This window comes from Hydra vulgaris, chromosome 03 (assembly GCF_038396675.1).
Source record: "Hydra vulgaris chromosome 03, alternate assembly HydraT2T_AEP".
NCBI classification, from domain to species: Eukaryota; Metazoa; Cnidaria; class Hydrozoa; order Anthoathecata; family Hydridae; genus Hydra; species Hydra vulgaris.
The window spans coordinates 35,653,572-35,676,324 of NC_088922.1; the positions used below are offsets into that span (position 1 = coordinate 35,653,572).

The window sequence follows — 22,753 nt, forward strand, 5'->3', positions numbered from 1 at the left end:
TGTTGTTTAATTTCTTCTCTATTTTTTTCTTCTTGCTTTGCTAGAAGGTGCATAGCTTTATCTTTTTAAGAGCTTCTTTTCTTTCATCGTGTTTGTTTTTCATTATTGTTACTTTAGTTCTTGAATATTCAAGTAATTGTTTTCTTTCTTCATCTGTTTTATTATTTAGCCATTCTAATGTTTGGTTCTGAGACCACATTGTTAAAGCCTGGATAGTTTGAACATTTGCATTGGGTTTTGTGCGAACCATTAAATCCAAAATAGCAAAGTCACTTTCTGATGCTTTGTTAGTGACAGGATCATTAGAAGCAGATTTAGAAACTGATATAGATGGATTCCAATATATACCACCTGGTAACTGATTAGCACACTGACGCTCCAAAATAACAAGAATTGCACGGAAAATAATTTCAAGTGATTGCACGGTTAAAGAATCAAACTCGTCACTTTGAGCGCATTCAAACAGTTTGGTGTAAACTTCATCTTGATGAAGAAGATTGGTATCCTCAAAAATTTTTCCATTCGCAAACAATAAAGAAGATGCATCCATACAAAGAGACGAAAGTCTAATTTTCAAGCGAAGTAGGTAGGGGTTTAAAAATAAAATACTATCAAGTGATTCAATAGTTTGCCACATTGGACCAGTAAGTAGTTTGTCAATAATACTTAATGCACAAACTTCAGCTATGAATACAAGATTTAAGATATCTTCTTTAATCGCTTTTAATAAATTATTAGGGTTAGGCCAAGCATTAAGAAATTCTGTTATAGCATCCTTATGATAGTATAGGGCAGCTGCATTGTAATATAAAATATTAAAGCGATTCCCAAAAAGTGGAACAAAAAAAAATTATCGTTACGGGAGGAAAGAAAAGAATTAAACCATGACGCAACACCAGCTTCCTCACTACCCCTTGAATGAAATGCCTTACATATGGTACGAACCATCCTTACAGGACCACATTCCACTAAAAGCAAAAACAGTTTCAAAATCATTTTGAAGCATAATTTTTTCAAAAGAATTCAAAACCTTATCAGTTTCAGATGCAAAGTTAGCATACAAATGGAGTTTACAGAAAAAATTACTGATGTCCTTCATATTGTCTTTGACATTTGGAGAAAAAAAGTTTTTCTCTTAATGTTTTAAACTGTGAGTTAAAAAGAGGATTAACAGAAGAAAGATTAGACATTGTTGATTTAATCAATGTTATTAACTTAGCAAATGTTAATTTCTTTTTCAGTAGATGAGTTGCTAACAACATCACAAATGTCATCTACTATGTTAGTAAAGTTTTGCAAGACAGTTGTTGCATCTTTGCCAACCACTTCTGACAAACCAAATGATAAAGAAAATAATAATAATAATAAATGATAATAAAAAGAGAACAACCAATAAAGTTTTTAGGCGTGTTATTAGATGAAAATGTAACCTGGAAAGACCACATAGGACTAATTGAAAATAAAATATCAAAAAATTTGGGTATATTGTACAAAGCCAAACAGTTTTTAAATCTATCTTGTTTGAAAAGACCTATACTTTTCTTTAATTCACTGCTACTTAAATTACGCAAACATTGCTTGGTGCAGCACTGACTTAACGAAAGTGAAAAAATTGCTGAGTAAACAAAAACATGCTATAAACATAATCTCAAACGTAGATCGTTTCACACACACTCGAGCAATATTTAATGAATTCAATATTCTAAATGTATATAAATTAAACCTCTATCATGTTCTTATCTTCATGTTCAAAATTGATAAAAAAATATCCCTAATTTTATTTAATTCAATTTTTTAAAAAATAAGACACATATATCTTACCAGATTTTCAAAAAACAGTTATATTCAATCTAAAATATATTATTCAGTTACTAAATTCTCAATTGCAAACCGAGGTTCAAAACTGTGGAATACTATATTAAATAACAAACTGAAAACAAATTATTCTCTAAACCAATTCAAAACAAAACTTAAGCAATTGCTGATGGCAATTGAAAATGAATCAAATTTCTTCTAAAATTTTTAATTTTTCACTATATTTTACTATATTTATATATATTTTTTACTATATTATTTACGAACAATACTAACATTAATTAACTTGTAATTAAATATTATTGCAGTTTTTTAAACTTTAGATAGTAATTTGTAATTATTGTAATTTTTTCATCTTTTGTTGTGTTTATTAATCTTATAGTTTCACGTATAACTGCTTGTTAACTCTTATTAATACAACATCAACATAAAGAATTGAGATTAACTCAAATATAATTATTTGTAAATTGAACCAGCTAAAATTATATTTTTTAGTTTATAATTTCTTACTTTACTAACCAATTCTTAAATTTAACTCTTTAAATTACTAAATATTTTGAAAGTTTAAAAGCTAAATATTGTAAAACATTTTATATTTTATTTATTTTTTGCATTAATGTTATTTTATGATGATGCATTTTTCGGGGCTTAATGATAAGACTAATTTTGTCTTCTTCTAGCCCCAATCATGTAAATTTTTCTTGTATTAATTACGATTGTAAAATTTTTTTACTAACTGGCAAATACATAACATTAAAAAAAGTTTTCCCACTAGTTGTAGTAATTTGAAAGTTTTGATAATGCTTATGGTATTTCTGAGTATCATCACCATGCAAACAATTGCCTACATTAGAGTTTTTATTTGTCAAATTATTTTTAAGCATTGCTTCTGCAACTTGAAATTGACCTAAAATCAAAGCTTCCTGCATAAACCTACATTTTACAGCAGCTGATGGTAGTCTAGATATGTTCTTTTTGGCTAGTTTGTTTAATACTACTTTTATGACTTCGTTGACACTATTTATACTCACGTTCATTGATAGAAGTTTCATGATAGTTTCCCGAATGTCATCACTGTATCTTCCATCTTCAAATGTTATTACTTCCTCATCATCCAACAAAGAAACTAATTTTTGAAGTTCTTGATTCTCTTCTTTTAAAGTGTTTGTCTTAATATATAACGAAACAACTTCCTTCTCTAAACTTATAACATCTTTGATATTGTCGTTAATATAGTTGGTTTTATTTTGCAAAACAATTTTTAAACTACTCACTTTTTTTTGCAGCTTTATTTTCTTGTTTTTTAATTCAGAAATGTTTATATCAGAATTTTGGTAAATGAAACAAAATATAAAACATCACAATTATAAATACTTTCATTGATCATTTTATCTAAATAAATATAGATTTTCAGTCCATCATTTCGAACAAATATATAAATATATTATTTCAAAGAGTTTTACTTATTATATATGTATATATATATATATATATATATATATATATATATATATATATATATATATATAGATATATATATATATACATATATATATGTGTATATATATACATATATATATATATATATATATATATATATATATATATATATATAATATATATATATATATATATATATATATAAAACTTAAAAATTAGGTAAAGTGAATAAAAAGTAAATTGTAAGATATAAATAAGACTAATTGGTTAGCAAGATATAAATAAACTAATTGGTTAGCAACAACAACATCAACAATAAAAAGTAAACCCGCATTAGAATACTGTAAGTAAAAATTTGTAATAAAATCTCAGCTCTCAAAAATATAATCCAAAAATAAATAATATCCAGTTAAAGAGACACGGCAAATTTACCTTATCGCACTCAAAAATATCTAAAGAAGGGGGAAATTTAAAAAATCTCCACTTAGAAAACAAAAAACCCACCCTATTAGACCACCAAAAAACAAAAACAAAAACTTATTGACATAATAAATAAATAGTAGCAGAATCTATTTTTATTTGAGGACGAAAGAATTAGCATAATTTACTTGTATATAAATAAATCTAAAACATTTAAAATTAAATAACTTTATCAGTTCTCAAGCAAAATGACGTCCCCAAAAAAATTATTGTAGTACAACCTTTTCTAAAAAAAATAACATCTATATATAAGTATATACTATTTATTTTCATGGGTGGGTTTTTATTCTTCGACACCTACATAAAATCATTTGTTGAGTTTTTTGGACGAAGTTTTTCAACGTACGATAGATTTTTTTCTATGATAAAATGTCACGTGACAAAATTCCCTAACATAAGTCGGCGAGATAAGTTAATAGCGAAATTTAACAACTGGCATATTTTCTCTGCAAAAAAAAATTTTTTTCAAGGTATTTTTTGTAAAAATTCTAAATAGTTTTATGAAAGTTTTTAAAATATTTTGTGAAAATTCTAATAAATAACTGTTTTTTAAATATATATATATATATATATATATATATATATATATATATATATATATATATATATATATATATATATATATATATATATATATATATATATATATATATATATATATTGGTTTTCGGTATGTTTTTCAACCGGAATTGCGGTTTTTACCGAATTTATAAAAAGTACCGAAACCGAAATTTCGGAATCGGTTCAAATTAAAATTTCGGCCAAAACCGATACCGAAACAGAATTTGCTCAATCACAAACCATAGCGCAGTGATTAGAGCGCTTGCCTCAGAAGTTAGAGATCCGTGGTTCAACGCCACCTCAGGGCAAGTTTTATAAGATCTGTAAGGTAGGAGACGTGAACTTCCTTTCAAATACTCTTCCGCAGATTTCTGTGATTAGACCGTAAAGATGATAAAATATAAATAAATAGTTTAATATGTTAAATATGCCTACAGCAGAGCTGTTGCATTGTGATATAAATAGTTGTGCGTCCTCTGAACTTGGATGGTTTAAAAGATCAGTTAAAATGAACTCATTATACGATCGTAAAAATATCTACAATAGAATAACAGCATGATTTCAGACATATAACATATGAAAATAGCAATATTCCTGAAAATATTATAACTTTAGAAATAATATTATGTCGCTTTTTTGGAAAAGATATAATTTGAAATGTATTGCAGTAAATATCTTTAATTTCTATGTAAAGTGGCTTTGGTATGAAATTAAACTGGTTAAAAAATATTATGTTAGGTAAAACAATAATGTAAACGAGCATATTAGTTGCAATATGGTAAACAGTATGCTAAATATCATTGATTATATTATCATTAACAACTCTCTATAGTGGGGATAGAATACAGAGTTGAAGGAAATAATTTATTGGTAAAGACTAAAAAACATAAGTTATGTGTAGAAAGATAAAAAGTGTTCTTTTTTTTTTAAGCTGATGTACTACAAGCATTTAAAAAATATATTAACTACCTTTATTTTTATAACAAGATCAATCTTTTTTTATATATATATATACGCTACTGCTTCCCTTCCCCTCCCCCTGCCATCTCCCCCTCCTCCCCCACTTCCTTTTCTTTTTAATTCTAATTAAAAAAGAAAGAAATGATAATTTTAATTCATAATTAATTATTGTTAATTATGAATTAAAATTTTATGATTATGATAGTGGGTATACGATTCTTAATCAGCATAAAATTTTTTATTATAATCTTAATAATATATATAAAGGGCAATGTGTGTGTGTTTGTTTGTTTGTTCTCTATAGAAATCCGAACCGCCGGACCGATCTCGATGAAATTTGGCATGGGGGTAGTCCTCGAGGGCGAGAAGGTTCTTAGCTGGGTTTTGACCCCGTACCCCGACCCCCGGGGTCAAGGGGGCCCAAAAATGGCCCCCCTGACCCCGGTGTCAGGGGGACCATTTTTTGGGCCCATTTTAGGGCCCATTTTTGTGTACAGATATCAGGTAAGCCAGTTTAAATATTGGCCCGGGCAACGCCGGGTAACTCCAGCTAGTCAATAATAAAAAGAATGGGGAGAAAAACCGCAGTCGTGCCAGAATTCTTACTGAAATCCGTTATGAATGAAATAAATGCTTTTGACTCTTTATTTAATCCATAAAAAAAACACCTTTCCCTAAAGCATACCACTTACAATGTTCGCTTGGTAATTGTTTTTACAATAAAAGCTTTATATACATCTTTGAAAACTTTCCCAGTATGCATGTATGTATATATATATTTTTATTTTTAGGTATATTTTATATAAATTTAATATTTTATTTTGTTTTAGACAAAAAATTTAGAATATCCTTATAAAACTCGATGTGGATCCCTCAACCTAAAGTTTTTCAAAGGATATTCAAAACAATTATGTTGGCTCGACCAACTTACTGACTATGTAAACAGTAAATGTGGTTGCAAAGATTTTTTTATGCCAGGTGAGTTTATTATAATTGGTTGATCTCTTTCAATATGTAATGAGAACTAAGACACTCTTTTAAATGTAGGTGTGCATAACTTATTATTATGCTAAAATAAATGATTTATTATTAATTATGAACTAAATCCTCTATTTTTGTATATTTTTTATAAATATTTTAAAGGAATGTTCACATAATCCTTTTCACGTTTTTACAAACCATTCAAAAACATAAATTAAATTAGGGGTTTTGTAAAAAATATTTATAAGCACAAATGTGTGATATGTGAAATATTAGCTAATTACGTCCGTTTACACATAGTGTTTTAAATACCCAAATTTTTTATTGAATATGCGAAAGACGACCTTTGAAAAAACGTAGTAACCAGGTGTGGGGGATGCAAGTGTAGAAAGACAATCTTTTTTTACTGTTAAATATTAAAGAATTCTTTTAGGTTTATTTTGTCTCACCAATGTACTGCAAACACTGAACTTCAGCACTACAAAGTCAAATAGTCGTTAAAATACTTTAAAAAGTTATCCTAAAGGTGATAAATAATCCGAAAGTTGTCCTGAAGGAGATAAAAAAAGATTAACTGCATTATAAAATAAACATTTTTTGACATGTGGAAATGCATGTTGATTGCAAATGACTGAAAAAGTTGAAATATGAACTTAAGTTTTGACCTTTTTGCTAACCCCCGGACCACAAAAATGATAACGCTTGTAAAAATGTTAATTCCTCAAAATTTGGAGTTAAGATGTTTTACAAATAGATTTTTAAAAACGTAAAATAAATTTATTAACTTATATCAGTTAATAAATTATATTGAATAATATAACAGTTAATAAATTATATTAAAAAATTAAAATAAAATATTTAGTTATACTAATATTAAATAACAATGTAATAAAATGCTTTATATAAATATATTCATGCTTTTATATAAATATATTTCTTTGTCTGGCTAAGTAATGTGTTAAAGATTTTTATATATTTAAATAGAAAACCAAAAATATGTTTGTGTCTGTTAAAGTCAAGCAAATACTGCTTCACTAAATTTTTCAATTTATTGATGTCATGCTTTTCACATTTTCATCAAGAACTGTGTTCTATTTACAAGATCTTCAATATGAAATGGAGTAGTTTTTTTTAAAAGTTGACTTCGATAAGTTATGGATAGCACCTCTATAGCTTTTTATGATGAATTTTTGAAAATTGGTTATTAAAAAATTTTGAAAGTATGACATTTAGATATTTAAACATAAATTTAAAGTTTTGTAAATTTAAAGTACGTGATCATGCGATGTTGATCATACAATGCTAACTTAGCTCTGGATAAAAGAGTAATATGTCACTTTTTACTTAGTAGGTGTTTTGTTTTATGCGTAATATTATATATTATGCATAAAACAAAACTTAATATTATAAATTACGCAAACAAAAATTCCCATATTTATATATTACTTTATATTAGTATGGGAATAACAAAGGTAAGTGTAATGAACAAAGAGAAATAAAATTAAGCATGTTTGAGAAGTGGTAGATATTTATATAAATTAAAAACAATTAAGGTGGTAACCCTAGAAATAGATTTTGATTTTTGATGAAACTTTCAAAAAAAATATTTCTATTCTATTTAATTAAGGACTTTTTCTATTCTATTTAATTAAGGATACATTTTCAAAAATCTATAACATGAATTAGTTTTTTTAATATGATTGCTAAAATCTTGATATATTTGTGAATTGGTTGCTTTTACTTTTTCCTAGAAACGCCCTAGCAACATGTAAATTAGGGTGATTAAGGTTGTAAAATAAGCAAATTTACAACCTTGTTTCTCTGTATCGTAATTTGATGATCTTTCATTAAAGATTAGATAAAATCTTACTCTCAAGGTGATTTGATAAAAAATGTCACGCACAAAATGATTAAAAAAATTTATTCATTAGCTTTTTTGCCAAATTTTTGAGGTCCCTTTAAGCAGTTACAAAGATGAAAACAAGTTTCAGAGTCACATATATGCAACATTTTATTGCGTCATCAAACACGCAAGGAGTTCAATTATTTACGATGATTATCATAAACAAGATAAATCTTAGTGGGAGGTTGTCCTTGTTGCGGCAGGAGTAATACAGTTCATGCAAAAATTTGATTGCACGGCACGAGCCAGTCTCTATAATAATATGTAGTAGATAAATTATTATAAAAGTTGATTTAATGACTTATATATAAAAAATTTTTGTGAGACTTAACTGAATGACGAGTAACACGAGAATGAATTTTAGTACATGGCACCAGAGATGCTAGCTCTTTAGAGCAGTGCTGATTATAGTATTTATTGAAAAAAAAAAGAGTAGCAACATTACGAACGATTGGATAATGGTTAGAGGTTGGCTGCAAAAGCAGTTCTAATATAAACTATGTTAACAGTGCGTTTTTGCACCATGCCTAAAAGAGAAAGGACATCATTCAAAGATTCGCGAAAAATATGGCAACAGTATTCTTTACAAGGGCAAATTTGAAATTTATAGACATAATTAATAGAATCCTGAGTTAGAAATTGGCGAGAATAATAAAGAGATGCAACCTTAGCAGATGCTAATTTTGCAATCAATTTGATATATGGTTTCCAAGAAAGATCGGAAGTAAAAATTAATCCTAGAAGAGAAAGGGTAGATGACTCATTGAGTACATTACCGTTCATAAATATAGGAAGATTTGAATTATTGCGATAATAGTAAGCGGGAAAAAATTGAGTTTTATTTGAATTAAAGTTTGCCAGCGATGAGAGCCCCATCCTGTAGATCCTTTTCAAGCTCAAATGCATTCTCCAAGCAACCAAAGAGTGTTGGCTTCTCATCAAGACAAGAATTAATGCAGAATTGTCGGCAAACAATGCCACCTTAAATCTGAGAACTACTCGGAGATTGTTCATGTAAATTAAAAAAAGTATAGGGTCAAGAATGGCACTTTGAGGAACCCCTAAACTCAGGATAGGAAGAATAGTGCTGTCCATCGAGGACAACTTTGATACTACGATTGGAAAGGAAAGGTTCAATAATCTTTAAAATATTACCTGATACACCATAAGAAAAGGTACTTGTGCTTATTAAGAGAGATTATGGAGAAGACCAGCATGCCAAACTTTATTAAAGGCTTTAGAAATGTTGAGAGAGATAGTCTTAGCCTCTCCACATCTATCTAATGGACAATGAAACCTACCAGTTACTACCGTTAACAAAGCAACAGTAGAACAAGAAGATCTAAATTTATATTAATGATCAGAAAGTATGTTATTAGATTCAAGATGAGAGATTAAGTGTTTGTTAATTAAAGACTCAAAAATCTTGTTTAGGATAGTAAGAAGACTAATGGGAAGGTAGTAAGACGAGTCAGATCGCTCTTCAGAGCTAAGATCTCAGATCTCTCTCCAGAACTTTTGTAAATAGGGATAACAAATAGGGATAACAGATGCTGTTTTCCAGCAGGCTGGTAAACCAGACTCTGATAAGCACTTTTTAAATAGTTTTAAAAGTATAGGTGACAGCTCCTGCGAACACTTCTGCAAGACTTTAACAGGTTTGCTGTCCGGATACAAGCTGAATAAGAGTGTAAGCAGGAAATTAATTTAGATACAGAAGCTGGAGTGATACGAAGGTCAAGCAATGGATTAACCTATTTGTCGGCTATATCAGGTAAAACGTGACTATTGAATCAAGAGATGTTATTGATGAGAAGTTCTTAGCAAACAATTCAGAGAGGTGGAATAACAGATTTGCCTTTGTTATAGATACTGTTAAAGATTCTCCAAGTCACGTGAGCCTAATTTTTGAGATTTAATACGATATTTCGTGACCTAAGAATAGTGAGGCTTGAATTGGAATCGTCGAGAGGGAATGAAAGATTCCATGCCAGCTTGAATCTAAGAAGTTACGTTAGAAGCAAAATTGTCAGCCGAAAGACGAAAGATTTCTACCCAAGTCAGTCAGTTTTAAGGTAGTTGTAAGAGGTACGGTGATAGAGGGATTCTAATGCTGAAAAAGAATTAGATAATAATTTTAGAGAAGTCAAACCATGATCAGAAGACCCTAAGTGTGAATGTGGAGAAACTGAGTCATCAACAAAAACTGATTATTTGGCGAAGGTTGTTCACTGCTAGAGTTTAGGGGATTTTTATAACTCAATTCTCAGAGTTAAAGCAATCACTTCACCGCCTCTCATCAAACTAGATGGTGATGGTGGATGATCTTTCCTCAAGTTCAGCTTGACTGTTATCTCCAATGGTGGATGTCAAAATATCAAAACAAGTTCAGCCTCAAATGACAAAAGCTTACTGACTGTAGAACATGGGAAAAAAACAAGTGCCAAGCGTCAGCTACTTGTTGCTGTTGCTGAAAATGTTTCAGAAACTTATGAAAATGTTTATCTAGGAAAATTAATGTGCCTTTCTTTATTGCATGTGACATGAAGTTAGCCAATATCATCTGTGGCATTTAGTCTCACTCAGGCAAACACCCTTGCTGTTGGTGTGAGGTTAAATCTAGTGACCTCAAAGAACAGGGAACTCCAAGAAACTTCAAATCCATTAGGATGCAATGCAAAGCATTCATTGTGAAAGAGAATGGAAAAATGTAAAGGATTTTCATAATGTTGTTCATAACCCATTGTTTGACCAAGAAGATGTCAAGCAAGTTATTGAGTTTATTCCCTCAATGGAACTTCATCTTCTCCTTGGAATTGTAAATCAAAGATTGGCCATAACTTCTCAAATTGAAATTACAACCTTATCATGGTGGAGAGTTTGTTGGGAACGGTTGCCATAAGCTTTTGAAGAATATGGATGTTTTGCAAAGAATTGTTGAAAGAGAAAAGGCATATGGTCTATATGCTTGGTCTTGTGAAAACATTCCAACATTTTAAGAGTGTTGTTAGCTCCTGCTTTGGAAGGACATTAAATACTGTATAAGTTTAATATTTCAAAGACTTTAAGAACTCATATCTTCAACTCCCAGTTTCAGTCACCTCAAAAGCCCATGCAGTGTTCTACCATATTCATGAATTTATTGCTCTAAAAGGTTCAGCATTGGGCATTTTTAGTGAGCAATCAACAGAACCCTTGCATTTAATCTTCAGTGCTTATCGGGCTAGTTACAAAAGAAACCCTAATTACCCTGGTTATAGAGGCCAGTTACTGAAATGTGTTTTTGACTATAACAGCAAGCATCTTTGAATTCAATTTTTTAAATAGTTCTTTTTTTTAAAAAACAGTTAAATAGTGATTTCTAGAATTTCATTTTAGAAATACTTGATAAAAAATTTGTTAATAAGAAATATTCTTGTCTAAAATTTTTGTTCATATTATAGATTATATTAATTTATAGTTTCATAAAATACAATTAGTTTACAAAAAATTAATCAGAAGTATATATCTTATTTTGCAAGTACTAAATAAAAAAATCTCAACCGCAGTTTGAAGAAAAAGTAATAAACATCATAACACCACCATAAAGTAATTTTTTTTAAAGGAAATCATTTCATGTCTGCATGTATGTGTTTTTTCAATGGGAGGTTAAGGTTAACTGGGATTTTCTTTTGTTTGATATCTTGTTAAAACCCATTTGAGTAAAGATATATTTCTTATTTAAATTAAAAAAAGTTGTTATTATTGTGTGTATTTCCAATATTTGGTCAGTCATTTTAAACAAAAACAACAACAAAGCAAACCTGTGGGTTTAACAACTAAAATATAAAGAGGTTTTTATTGTTTTAAAATTCAGAACAATAAGAAAAAATGCCTCTAACTATGTTAATATGAACAATAACTATGTTGTTAACAATAACTATGTTAACATGAACAATAAGAAAAAATGCCTCTATGTGTTTTCTGCCCCATATTTTATACATACTTGGACAAAAAAAGCACTCATTTTGCAGACAAAGTACACACAAATGGGAAGTCAAACAACCGTAGATTTCCATATCCACTAGTCACATGATATTGTTACTAAATTAGTTATTTGATGTAACTTTGAATCTATAAAAAGCATAAAAACCACAAAAAGCTGCTATATTTTGGCCGTTTTTTCAAAGGCGAGAATTCTACTTTAAGAGCTATATCTTTGCACAGATAAAAGATATCTTGCTTCTATTTTTTTTGCCTGAAAGATACATGCAAAGGCTTCATTCTATTAAATTTTGAAACTTCTATAGTCATTAATAAGGTTAGAATAAAAACGTAAAGCATCCGTTGTCTCTTTTTAAACAGGCTTTTAGTGCCATACCTTATACTTTAGGGCCCTGTACACAAACCACAAGTGTTAAAAAGCTGATTTTTTTTCAGATTATAGTCAACACATATATGTAAAGAGTTTCAAAATCATTGTCATTTTTATTATATAGGGACTACTCTTTCTATTTTTAAATGAAAAGAAAAAGCATCAATTTTTAGTTACAGATTGAAGATTAAAAAAAAAGAAATTCAATAACATAAAAAAAGCTTTTATATCTTTGATAATATCAAACCCTGCACTCTTATATATTTTAATTGCATCAAAAGATACTCAAAGGTACATTATAGATTTAGAAGAAGAATGGAGAGGTCTAAACTGGTAATTTTTATAAGACTTAATTATTAAATTCTAATGTATTTGCTTGGTAGTAATTGAATATTTAATTCAATTACTGCTTCTCTCGTTTTTATCTCACATAACAAGTAGTAGGTATGAAGTTTATCAATTTTGTTTTGATGGTCATAGCATCATTTCTGGCATCTTATTTTTAAATCTTTTTTTCTTGTTGCAAATTGCTTACAAATTTAGTAACTATTTTGTTATGGGGGATGAGATGGGGAACGTTTTAAAAGTCCATAAAAGTCATAAAGCAATAATATTTTGTTGAGTTTGTTTAATCTTCTGCGTGAATTTTTAGTTTACAAGTAGAGGGCTTGTGATAAAAACTAAAATGTTAAGTTCATAAATTCAACATCTGGTCACGTCATTGGGGCAAAATGATGTCTCCAAACTAAAGTCTTAAACTTTATAACATTTTAGAATTACCAGCTTTCTGTCTAACGTATTGCAAAATAAACACGCTTCCCTAAAAAATATCTCTAAAAATGTTACACCCGTAGCACACCATCTTTTTACTGTAATCATAACTGTAATATTTTAAGCTTGAAGAAAGAAAAAATTATGCCCATAAAATAACGTTAACAATATTTTAAAAACCCAATTGGTATTATATATTACACACTATATGAAAAGTTTTGTTTTCACTCAATTAAAATTTTTTTTTTTGACGAGTTGTTATATGAAATCCGTTTTGTCCCATTTTCCTCAATAAAAAAAAATTGTAACAATTTTCTTAAGGTTGTGAAGAAATCATTAATTCACCCTACAACTAGTGGAATACCAAATCAAGTTGTCATAAATCTAGTAAAATTTTTTAAAAAATTATTATCTCATATTACATACCTAATAATGATTTTTATAATAATAGCTGTCTCAATATTTTTCTTTCTTTACACTTGAAATATTACAGTTATGAATACAAAAAAAAGATGGTGTTCTTCGGGTGTAACGTTTTTAGAGATATTTTTTTGGGAAGCGTGTTTATTTTGCAATACTTTAGACAGAATAGCTGGTTGTTTCTAAAATGTTATAAAATAGCTTTCTTTAGGTAACATTTCAATCTGTACTTTTTCAAGAGCTTTGAATTGCATGTGGCCAGCTTGGGGTAAGTTTATAAATTTATTTGTTGTAAATGATTAAAATACTTAATACAAGTTTCGCGAGAATCTAAAAATTTAATCAAATAACATTATTAACATCAAATGATGAGTTATTAACGTGTTAACTTATATAGGATATAAACTTTATAGAACAAGACTACAATTTTTTCCATTGCAATTCCGTATTTTTGACTGATGAAAGATAACTTTGTGAATAACCTGCCAGAAACCCTGATGGAAAGTATAAATAATGGCTGAAGGCTAAGACGTTATTTTCAGTTAATATATTAAATTTTAAATGTATTGTTTTTAATCTATTACAGCATTTAATAAATCTCATCAAGATTTTGATTTGACTGAGCTCTGACTTGATTGAAATAATAGTGAAATAATAGTGATTGAAATAATGAATCCGTACTTTAAAAAATAGTTATGAATCCATAATTTAAAAAATAATTATGAATCCGTACTTTAAAGAATAATTATGAATCCGTACTTTAAAAAATAATTGTGAATCCGTACTGTAAAAAATAATTATGAATCCGTACTTTAAAAAATAATTATGAATCCGTACTTTAAAAAATAGTTATGAATCCGTACTTTAAAAAATAGTTATGAATCCGTACTTTAAAAAATAATTATGAATCCGTACTGTAAAAATAATTATGAATCCGTACTTTAAAAAATAATTATGAATCCGTACTTTAAAAAATAGTTATGAATCCGTACTTTAAAAAATAGTTATGAATCCGTACTGCCCTTCTTTGAATAAAAAAATGCTCTTAATACTTTCTTACTAACTGAATGATCTCTTTCCTTCTGCCATAGATAGTTTTATTTAGAAAAATTAAAAAAAAAATACACATCCTTGAAAAAGTTTTGATAAGCAATAAATTTTTTTGACCTTACTTATGGGTTTTACCTTGTTCCCGCCAAATAATGACTATGAAACTCTATCTATTATCTCCAAGCACAGCACATCTCTAAAACTCAGTTCATTGGTTCTAAGATCTACTGAAAGTAAAGCTTTTAAAATTCGTAGTAGCTCTGAAAGAGACTGCTTCCATTAACAGCTGTAAAATATTAGAGAAATAAGAGTGTCATGTTGTGCAAGGAAGGTGTCTCTGTTAGTCCTTTTGATGTGCATTGTTGAAGCCACTTAGTTACACTTGGTTACAACTTTGGATTGATAAGCAGGACTGAGGTAACACCATAGCTTATTGCTAAGGTTGCCATGTAACATCTATTTTAAGGTTGCCAAGTAACATCTATATTAAGGTTGCCAAGTAACATTAAAGTCAATTATACTTTAACATTAAAGTCAATAAATAGCAACAAAAAAAAAAACTCAAAAAACCATGGTTACCACAATATTGATATTTGTGATCTTCAAGTAGGCGTAGAATCTTTAGCAAAATTTAGCAAACCTATTTACTCTTTGTAAGACTTAATATAGTTATTTATGTTTCATATTTAAATATCAGTGTTGTTCGCTATTGTTCTCTGATTCACAAAGGCTTCAATAGTTTCATGATTGGTCAGGGCTTATACTTACGTTTCAACTCACCTATTTGTTGTGAATTTTCTGACTTTTCTTTTATTTGTTATTGTTTTATTGTACTTTTTACCTGAACAATTCTCACAAGTATAAATGTTTTTTTTGTTGTTGCAAGAAATTGATTTAAAAAGATATTGTCTATCGCAAAACTTCATTATTCTCAGAAAATACTTTATTGCAGATGATAAGATGTAAAGACTTTAGATTTTTAGAATTTGTTAATAACACTATTAAAGATTTAAGCAATCTTTAATAGTGTTGTTAATAAATTCATTTCAAAGTTTTAAAGTCTAACAATTAATTTTTTATTTAGATGAGATAGAGTGTTAGACTTATTATGTCTCAACTAATTATCTCCCTCAAAGAAAAAAAATTATCTCTTTTAAAAAAAAAAAAATCAAATATCTCAAAAAAAAAACTCTCTCTCAAAGAAAAAAAAATCTAACAACTACACTCTTTCTTGACACCAGATAGACATCAATATTTTGCTAGAAATCCTAATCTCTTCTATTAAAAAATCTATTTGTTTATGACACAACTATGGCATCATGATTTAACTATAAACTTCAGTCTTTTTAATCATCTAAAAATCATTACTTTTTTAATCTTTTAAAAAAGACAGCTAAACTTAAATGTGATTTTGTGCGATAACGTAGTGATAACAGTTGCTGGTTAATTTTAACCCTAACAAAACTCAGTTATTTACTGATATTGTTGAAAAATGGTGATGAATGGCAAAACTACTGAATTCTCTACTTTTTTTATTCTTGAGTTTTAATCTCTAATGGAAATATATTCAATCCATCGCTAATTTAGCTTTTGCCTCACTTTATTGTACTTGCAATTTTCTTACTTCTATTTTCAATAAATTTATAGTAACATTTTTAAAGCTGTTTTGTTAATAGATACTGCTGTTTATATTATAAAAAACTTTAAAGTTTTTTGAAGCTAAAAACTCTTTTTTGTTCAGTATAACTTGAATAAGCTTAGTCAATTTTTGAACAAGCAGCAAAACAAGTAAAAACTTAGTTTGTAGATTTTCTAATTTTTTTAATTAGTTTTATTTAAAGCTCATGGTAAGTTTTACTTATTTGAAGCTGATGATACGTTTTGCTACCCTTCGAGTGTAAAAATATTTCAGATTTTAAAGGATTCTTCAAAACATGTTTCGTTTACTTAAGAGAGTCATTAACTATTTAAAATATATTAAGTATCCTTTACTAAAGGGGGTTATAACTAATTGTTATAACCATAAATTGAACAAAAGTTTTTTTTTTCTGTTTAAAAGGTTTTCAAAAACCCTTTCAACATTTCAGAATACTTCTTAAAAAAATTTAGTTTAGGCTGCCAAAACAGAATCGTGAACAGTCTCTAACAGAATTAGTTTTTTAAAACAGGTTTTGGTTTTTTTAAAGCTACTGAAGCATATTATATGATTTTCAAAAAGTTCAACCTTTTTGAAATTTTTTTTGATACAACTTTTGAATAAGGGTTTATATAAAAATAACTTTAGCAACAAAAGAAAGTTTACGAGTTTTTACTTCTAAGGCAACAACATGTGATAGCAGTCCCAAACAATCACCTACATATTCCTGTTAAATACATTACACCAAATCCTGTGTATATCAAGATGCAAACAAAAAGAAAAAAGAAAAAAAAAAAAGCTTACAGATATTAACATTAATAGTCCATGTATTTAATTAAAGAATACCCCTAGAAATACGAATAAAACTGGCAGTGACGAAAAGAAATCATGTCAAAGTTTAAATTAGAAAACTGTCAGAAAAAAAAATATATATATATACCACTAGTACAAGTTGCTCAATCAAAATAGTCAAACCACTAACAAAGATTAGGGTTTGTACTGTTTTGTGTGTGATGAAGACATTGAGGATGATATGAAACTGTGTTTAATTTGTGGAGCATGAATGCATGTTGCATTCATGCCCCAGAAATTTTTATAAATATTCAGGGATTTAAAATCAAAGGGTTGTATGCATCAACGCTGAAATCCTAAAATAAAACGACTCAAAACAAATTTTCCAAATTTAGTATTAACTTTGTTTATTAACTTTTGGGACGTAGCTTGGACTTCTAAGTATTAGCTACAGATAAGTGCTTATAAATATTTTAAATTTTAAACTTTTTTATTTCTAAAAAATTTTTTTTACTTTATGTTATGAAACAGCAAATCAGTTCCTATCGATAGATCGAACATATCATTTTAAGAAATAAATATTCATTTGCTTTTTATTAGAGGAATTTGAAAAAAGTAAAATCTCGAATTGCCCTCTTCCTTGCGATGCAGATACTTATTTCGGACAAACAGTTTCTCGAGCCTTGTTTCCATCAAATGAATACAAAAAGAGTCTTATAAAAAATTTGATACATATTCAACAATTTCGCGACGTGTATGGTAACAAAAAAAAAGAATTGCAGTTTATGAGGTTTGGATTAGTTTTTTTTATGTATACTTTGAACTGCATATAAATATTTTGCAATGTATTTAAATGATTTGGATTGCAAAATAAATGAATGTATTTTGCTCTGTATTACTTTAATTGCTTATGTTTTATAGGGATAACTTGCTCCGAATCGTGCTTTACTACGATGATTTATCTTATGAACTGTTAGAGCAAAAACCAAGCTACGATTTATTGTCTTGGCTAGGTGACATTGGAGGTCAAATAGGTCTATTTGTTGGATCAAGTGCGATGTCTTATTTTGAATTTCTGGATTGTTTAATCATGATAATTTATGCAAAATATTTCAAGCAGTATAAATAAGAACTTTATTATTAATGGTAGAAAAATTTGTTGAAAAGTCAGAAGAATTAGTAATGAATTTAGCAATTACTTTTTTCGAATAAATTTAACCCATTAATAAATTACCTTATTATATCAATATTAATATAATAAAAACCACTGTATTATGTATGTGTCAAAAAGATACTTTATTTTAATAATTTTGACGCATACATAATACAGAGGTTCTTTTTTTGGCTTATAAAAAGTACTGCTAATTACTAAAAATAATTAATAATTTAAAAAAATTAATGCAATAGTGTTGATGGTTGCATGATAAAATAAAGTTGCTAACTATTATTATAAACAAATTGTACTCAAAGTGTTTTACTAAAAGTGTCTTACTTAAAGTGTCTTACTAAAAGTATCTCACTAAAAGTGTCTTACTAAAAGTGTCTCACTAAAAGCGTTTTATTAAAAGTGTCTTACTAAAATTGTCTCACTAAAAGTGTATTATTAAAAGTGTTTTACTAAAAGTTCTTACGAAAAGTGTCTTACTAAAAGTGCATTACTAAAAGCGTCTCACTAAAAGCAACATTTTTAACTTTCAAAGAGATTGAATTATTATTTTCTTCAAATAAAATTTTTAAAGCTAATAAGTTACGTTACTAGTATTATTCACCATTAGATTAAAATAAATATGATTAAAATTTCATATCGACATATCTTTGTTACAAAAGCACTTCCAATTTTTTAGCATAACATTAACATTAATTTTGAATTGTCTTATCGCTTTATTTTGTATGTATATATATGTGTGTATATATATATGTGTGTATATATATATATATATATATATATATATATATATATATATATATATATATATATATATATATATATGTGTGTGTGTGTGTGTGTGTGTATATATATACGTGTGTGTGTGTGTGTGTGTGTGTGTGTGTGTGTGTGTGTGTGTGTGTGTGTTTTATATATATATATATATATATATATATATATATATATATATATATATATATATATATATATATATATATATATATATATTGACGTTAGCATCAGGATGCATTTAGAGGCACACTTGCATGAATAAAAACAGTCTCACTAACAGCTTCATCAGAAAACTATAAGTACCAAAACAGATTTATATGCTAAAAATTTGTTTTGTTAATTGTTTTATGATTGATCTTATTTAATGTTTGATATGATTTTGATCTTAAATCCAAACAAATTTATAATACTTATTAGTTTGCAAGAAAATCAAAAAATTAAAAAAACCACTCTTTATCTTTTAAATTGCTATTCTAAAGATTCCATGAAATAAAAAAAAAACGAACTTTTTCACCAATTTATGTTTAGATAAAAAAATATAAACAAATTTAATTTAACAAGACTACATGCAACAACTGTTTATCTTCGTAGTTATTGCACAATTGTTATTTTACCTCTTACAATAACGTTATAGTTGATTTCTTTGTAATGATTTGTGATTTTCTTTACAATGACTTTTGTGCTAGTTTATTTTGATTTCAACTAACGAAATCCTTTATCGTATGAATAAAGCAGAATTATGAGCGTTTAAAAAAAAGTAACTCAGTTAATGCTAACTTTGCAATCAATTAAATATATCTTTTTCATGAGAAGTCATTGCTTAAAGATAATACAACTATAACTAAATTGGATGACTCAGTACAAGTTTTTCCACTGAGATATTTTACACAAACAATGATATTTTGATTGTATTTTTTAGAATGGACAGTTTTGCTATTTATTTTTGTTGCTTAATTAAAATTTAACATACAATTGTTTTCTAGCATCTTATATTTTCTACTATAAATCATTGAAAACATTTAAAGATATTTTTTCTGATTGAATATGCATTTTATGAGTGAAAGCTAAAAAAGGAATTCTTTTTATAATACAAAACCTATTTTTTTAATGTTCAATGTTGTATATGAGAGTATAATGAAACTGGTATTTGTTCAAAAAGAACCCCATTTACAACTAGAATTTTCAGTACATTTTCGTAAATGCATTTTGCCAAAAACTATTATAAAATATTTCAGTTTCCCACATACATCTATCGCGTATGTAATAGACCGTAAGTGGGGGTTCTTTTAGTTTTACCCTCAATTCTCAACTATTTGTAGCAGTTTGCGATGGCTTGTAGCGCAACATCGAATTGTAAAAGATATTTACTTTTAGGTTATACAATAAACATCGAATTGTAGAAAATATTTACTTTTAGGTTATGTAGAAGATATTTACTTTTAGGCTTTTACAACAAACAAAATTGCTTCGCTGACACTTTATGAAAAAGTTTTCTTCAAAATGTTTTAAGCAGGTCATAGATAACTTGATGGCAGTCCATCAATTTCTGTTTGTAAATCTAACCTTTTATTTTTTTAAATTATCATTTCTTGAAAGCTTCAAAACATTGCCATCAATTTAATTATTATTGAGTTAATTTTTTGATTTAATTTATATATTGATTATGCAATTTAACTAAATACACAGCGTTTAATTTATATTTCTAAACGTTTTGTGGAAATTTCAGACGTTTAACCTGAGTCCAAAAAGTATTTCCATATTTTTTGAGTAATTCCAAAAACGCAGCAATAATGCAGTGGTTACAATACTAATTTCAGAATCAAGAGGGCCTAGGTTTAATGATCGGTGTAGAAGTAAATTTTCTTCCATTCAACGTTGCCATCTGTAAGAAAAATGCACACTCTGAACAACTGCTAATTTTATCAATAAACATTCGATAAAAGAGAGAATTAATTATGCTTCAGTTATAAACATTTTTTTGAGTTCAACATGTTCAACATTTTGAGTCACTTTTAGGGTCGCTATTTTGTTCTACTGGTTTTTTCTCCTCAAAGTTTTTTTTATTTTGCTTCTATAAATTTCCACTTAGAATAACATCTATTTCCATTAGAATATTAAAACAAAACTTATTTATCATTAAAATTGTCATGTAATATTACTATTATTAGTTTTGTTTTAGTATTCTACTAAAAAAGATAAATGATAAGTTGCATTACACAATATTCTACCAAATGTTGTCATTTAAATTTTTGGCAAACCGTGATAAAAAAAGCTAAGGTACAAACCTACATTTGCGTTGCAAGGGAACGTTGTAAGGGTTTTCTAATTAGGTTTAAATAAAGTTAAATAACTCAAAATATACTTAATAAATCAAGATAAGCTCCAGAAAAAAAATGCAAATAAAGCCTAAGAGTAGTTTAAAAAATTCGTCAATGCGTACAATTAGGCGTTTAGAAAATCTATTCTTTTAAAGGTGATTTTCCACTCGTCCTTTTTTCCGCAAGAGCGGAAATAAATAATCACGTTAAACTATGCATTGCTTATGTGATTATTTATTTCCGCTCTTGCGGAAAAAAGGAAAATCATCTTTAAAAGAACTGATTTTTCTTTTAAATTCAGGAAACGCCTGGTTGTACGCATTGATGTATTTAAAATGCTCCTAAGCTTTTTTAAATTTTTATATAAAATGCTACTAAGCTTTTTTAGAGGTTGTTAAGGAACAAATATCAAACCGAGAAAAAAAAATTCACTTACCAAAGAAAAAAAAAATCATTAATTATATAGATTAGATTAATATGATAGATTCGGGTAATTTGAGCACCTTGGTAATATAAGCATACCAAAAAAATTCAAAGATGTGAAAAGTGAAGTTCAAATTGCTTTTTTTTTTAAACAACTTTATATGGTGATTATAGAAAGCAATAGGATAAACTCAAATTTATACACAATATTTAGCGGCTCTCATCTAATTAAAACGCAATTAAATTTTTTGCGTTGTTAAAATATTATCATTACACATGAAAGAATCAAAAAAAGCTTTCAGTCGAATGAAAGGAAATTTGCAATTTTAAAGTTTTGATTAAAGTTGGAATTAAAAATGATTAGTTCAGATAAAATAAGTGTGATGAGCCTACAGCCAATATAAATTAGCGTTGGTCAAAGAGAATTTTATTAGCTTACAAACTAAAACAAACGGCAATTTTAATTGTCACATATTAAAAAATATATACATTTAAAACATATTTGCATTTAGAACTTTAAAAAAAGACATCATAATATATCTTATTCTTTTATATTCAATATTCTATGCCATAGCAATAAAGTCCTTTAAATAAAACCATTAGAATAGGTCTCAAATATCAAGTTGGTAGCATGTTTTGATCCAACTATAGAATTTCAATCCAATTATGGATAATTTTTCAGTACTTTTAGCAGCTATAATTAAACCTAAAACAAAAATCTTTCCTCTATGTAAAAGTAATGGAGTGCAATTTTTATCATTCAACTCAGATAAACAGCTGTATCATTTAAAAAGTCTTTCCAATAAAGTTGATCATGAAGATATAGAGATTTTTTAAAGTATTTACTATTTTTATTTTTTGAATTAAGCATGCCAAATAATTTTTAAATAATTCAAATAAAACGGATTGT

The 22,753-nt window shown here is 27.7% G+C and overlaps 1 protein-coding gene across 1 annotated transcript in view; it reads left to right on the plus strand.

Annotated features, from left to right (window-relative positions):
* Positions 1 to 18,292, plus strand: part of LOC100212333 (acid-sensing ion channel 5-like) — a 29,143-nt gene extending 10,851 nt beyond the window's left edge. The window contains 4 exon segments of the mRNA NM_001309739.1: positions 6,087 to 6,234; positions 13,897 to 13,953; positions 17,764 to 17,953; positions 18,085 to 18,292. Coding sequence (NP_001296668.1) covers positions 6,087 to 6,234; positions 13,897 to 13,953; positions 17,764 to 17,953; positions 18,085 to 18,292 — 603 coding nt within the window.
* Positions 18,293 to 22,753: the final 4,461 nt, after the last annotated feature.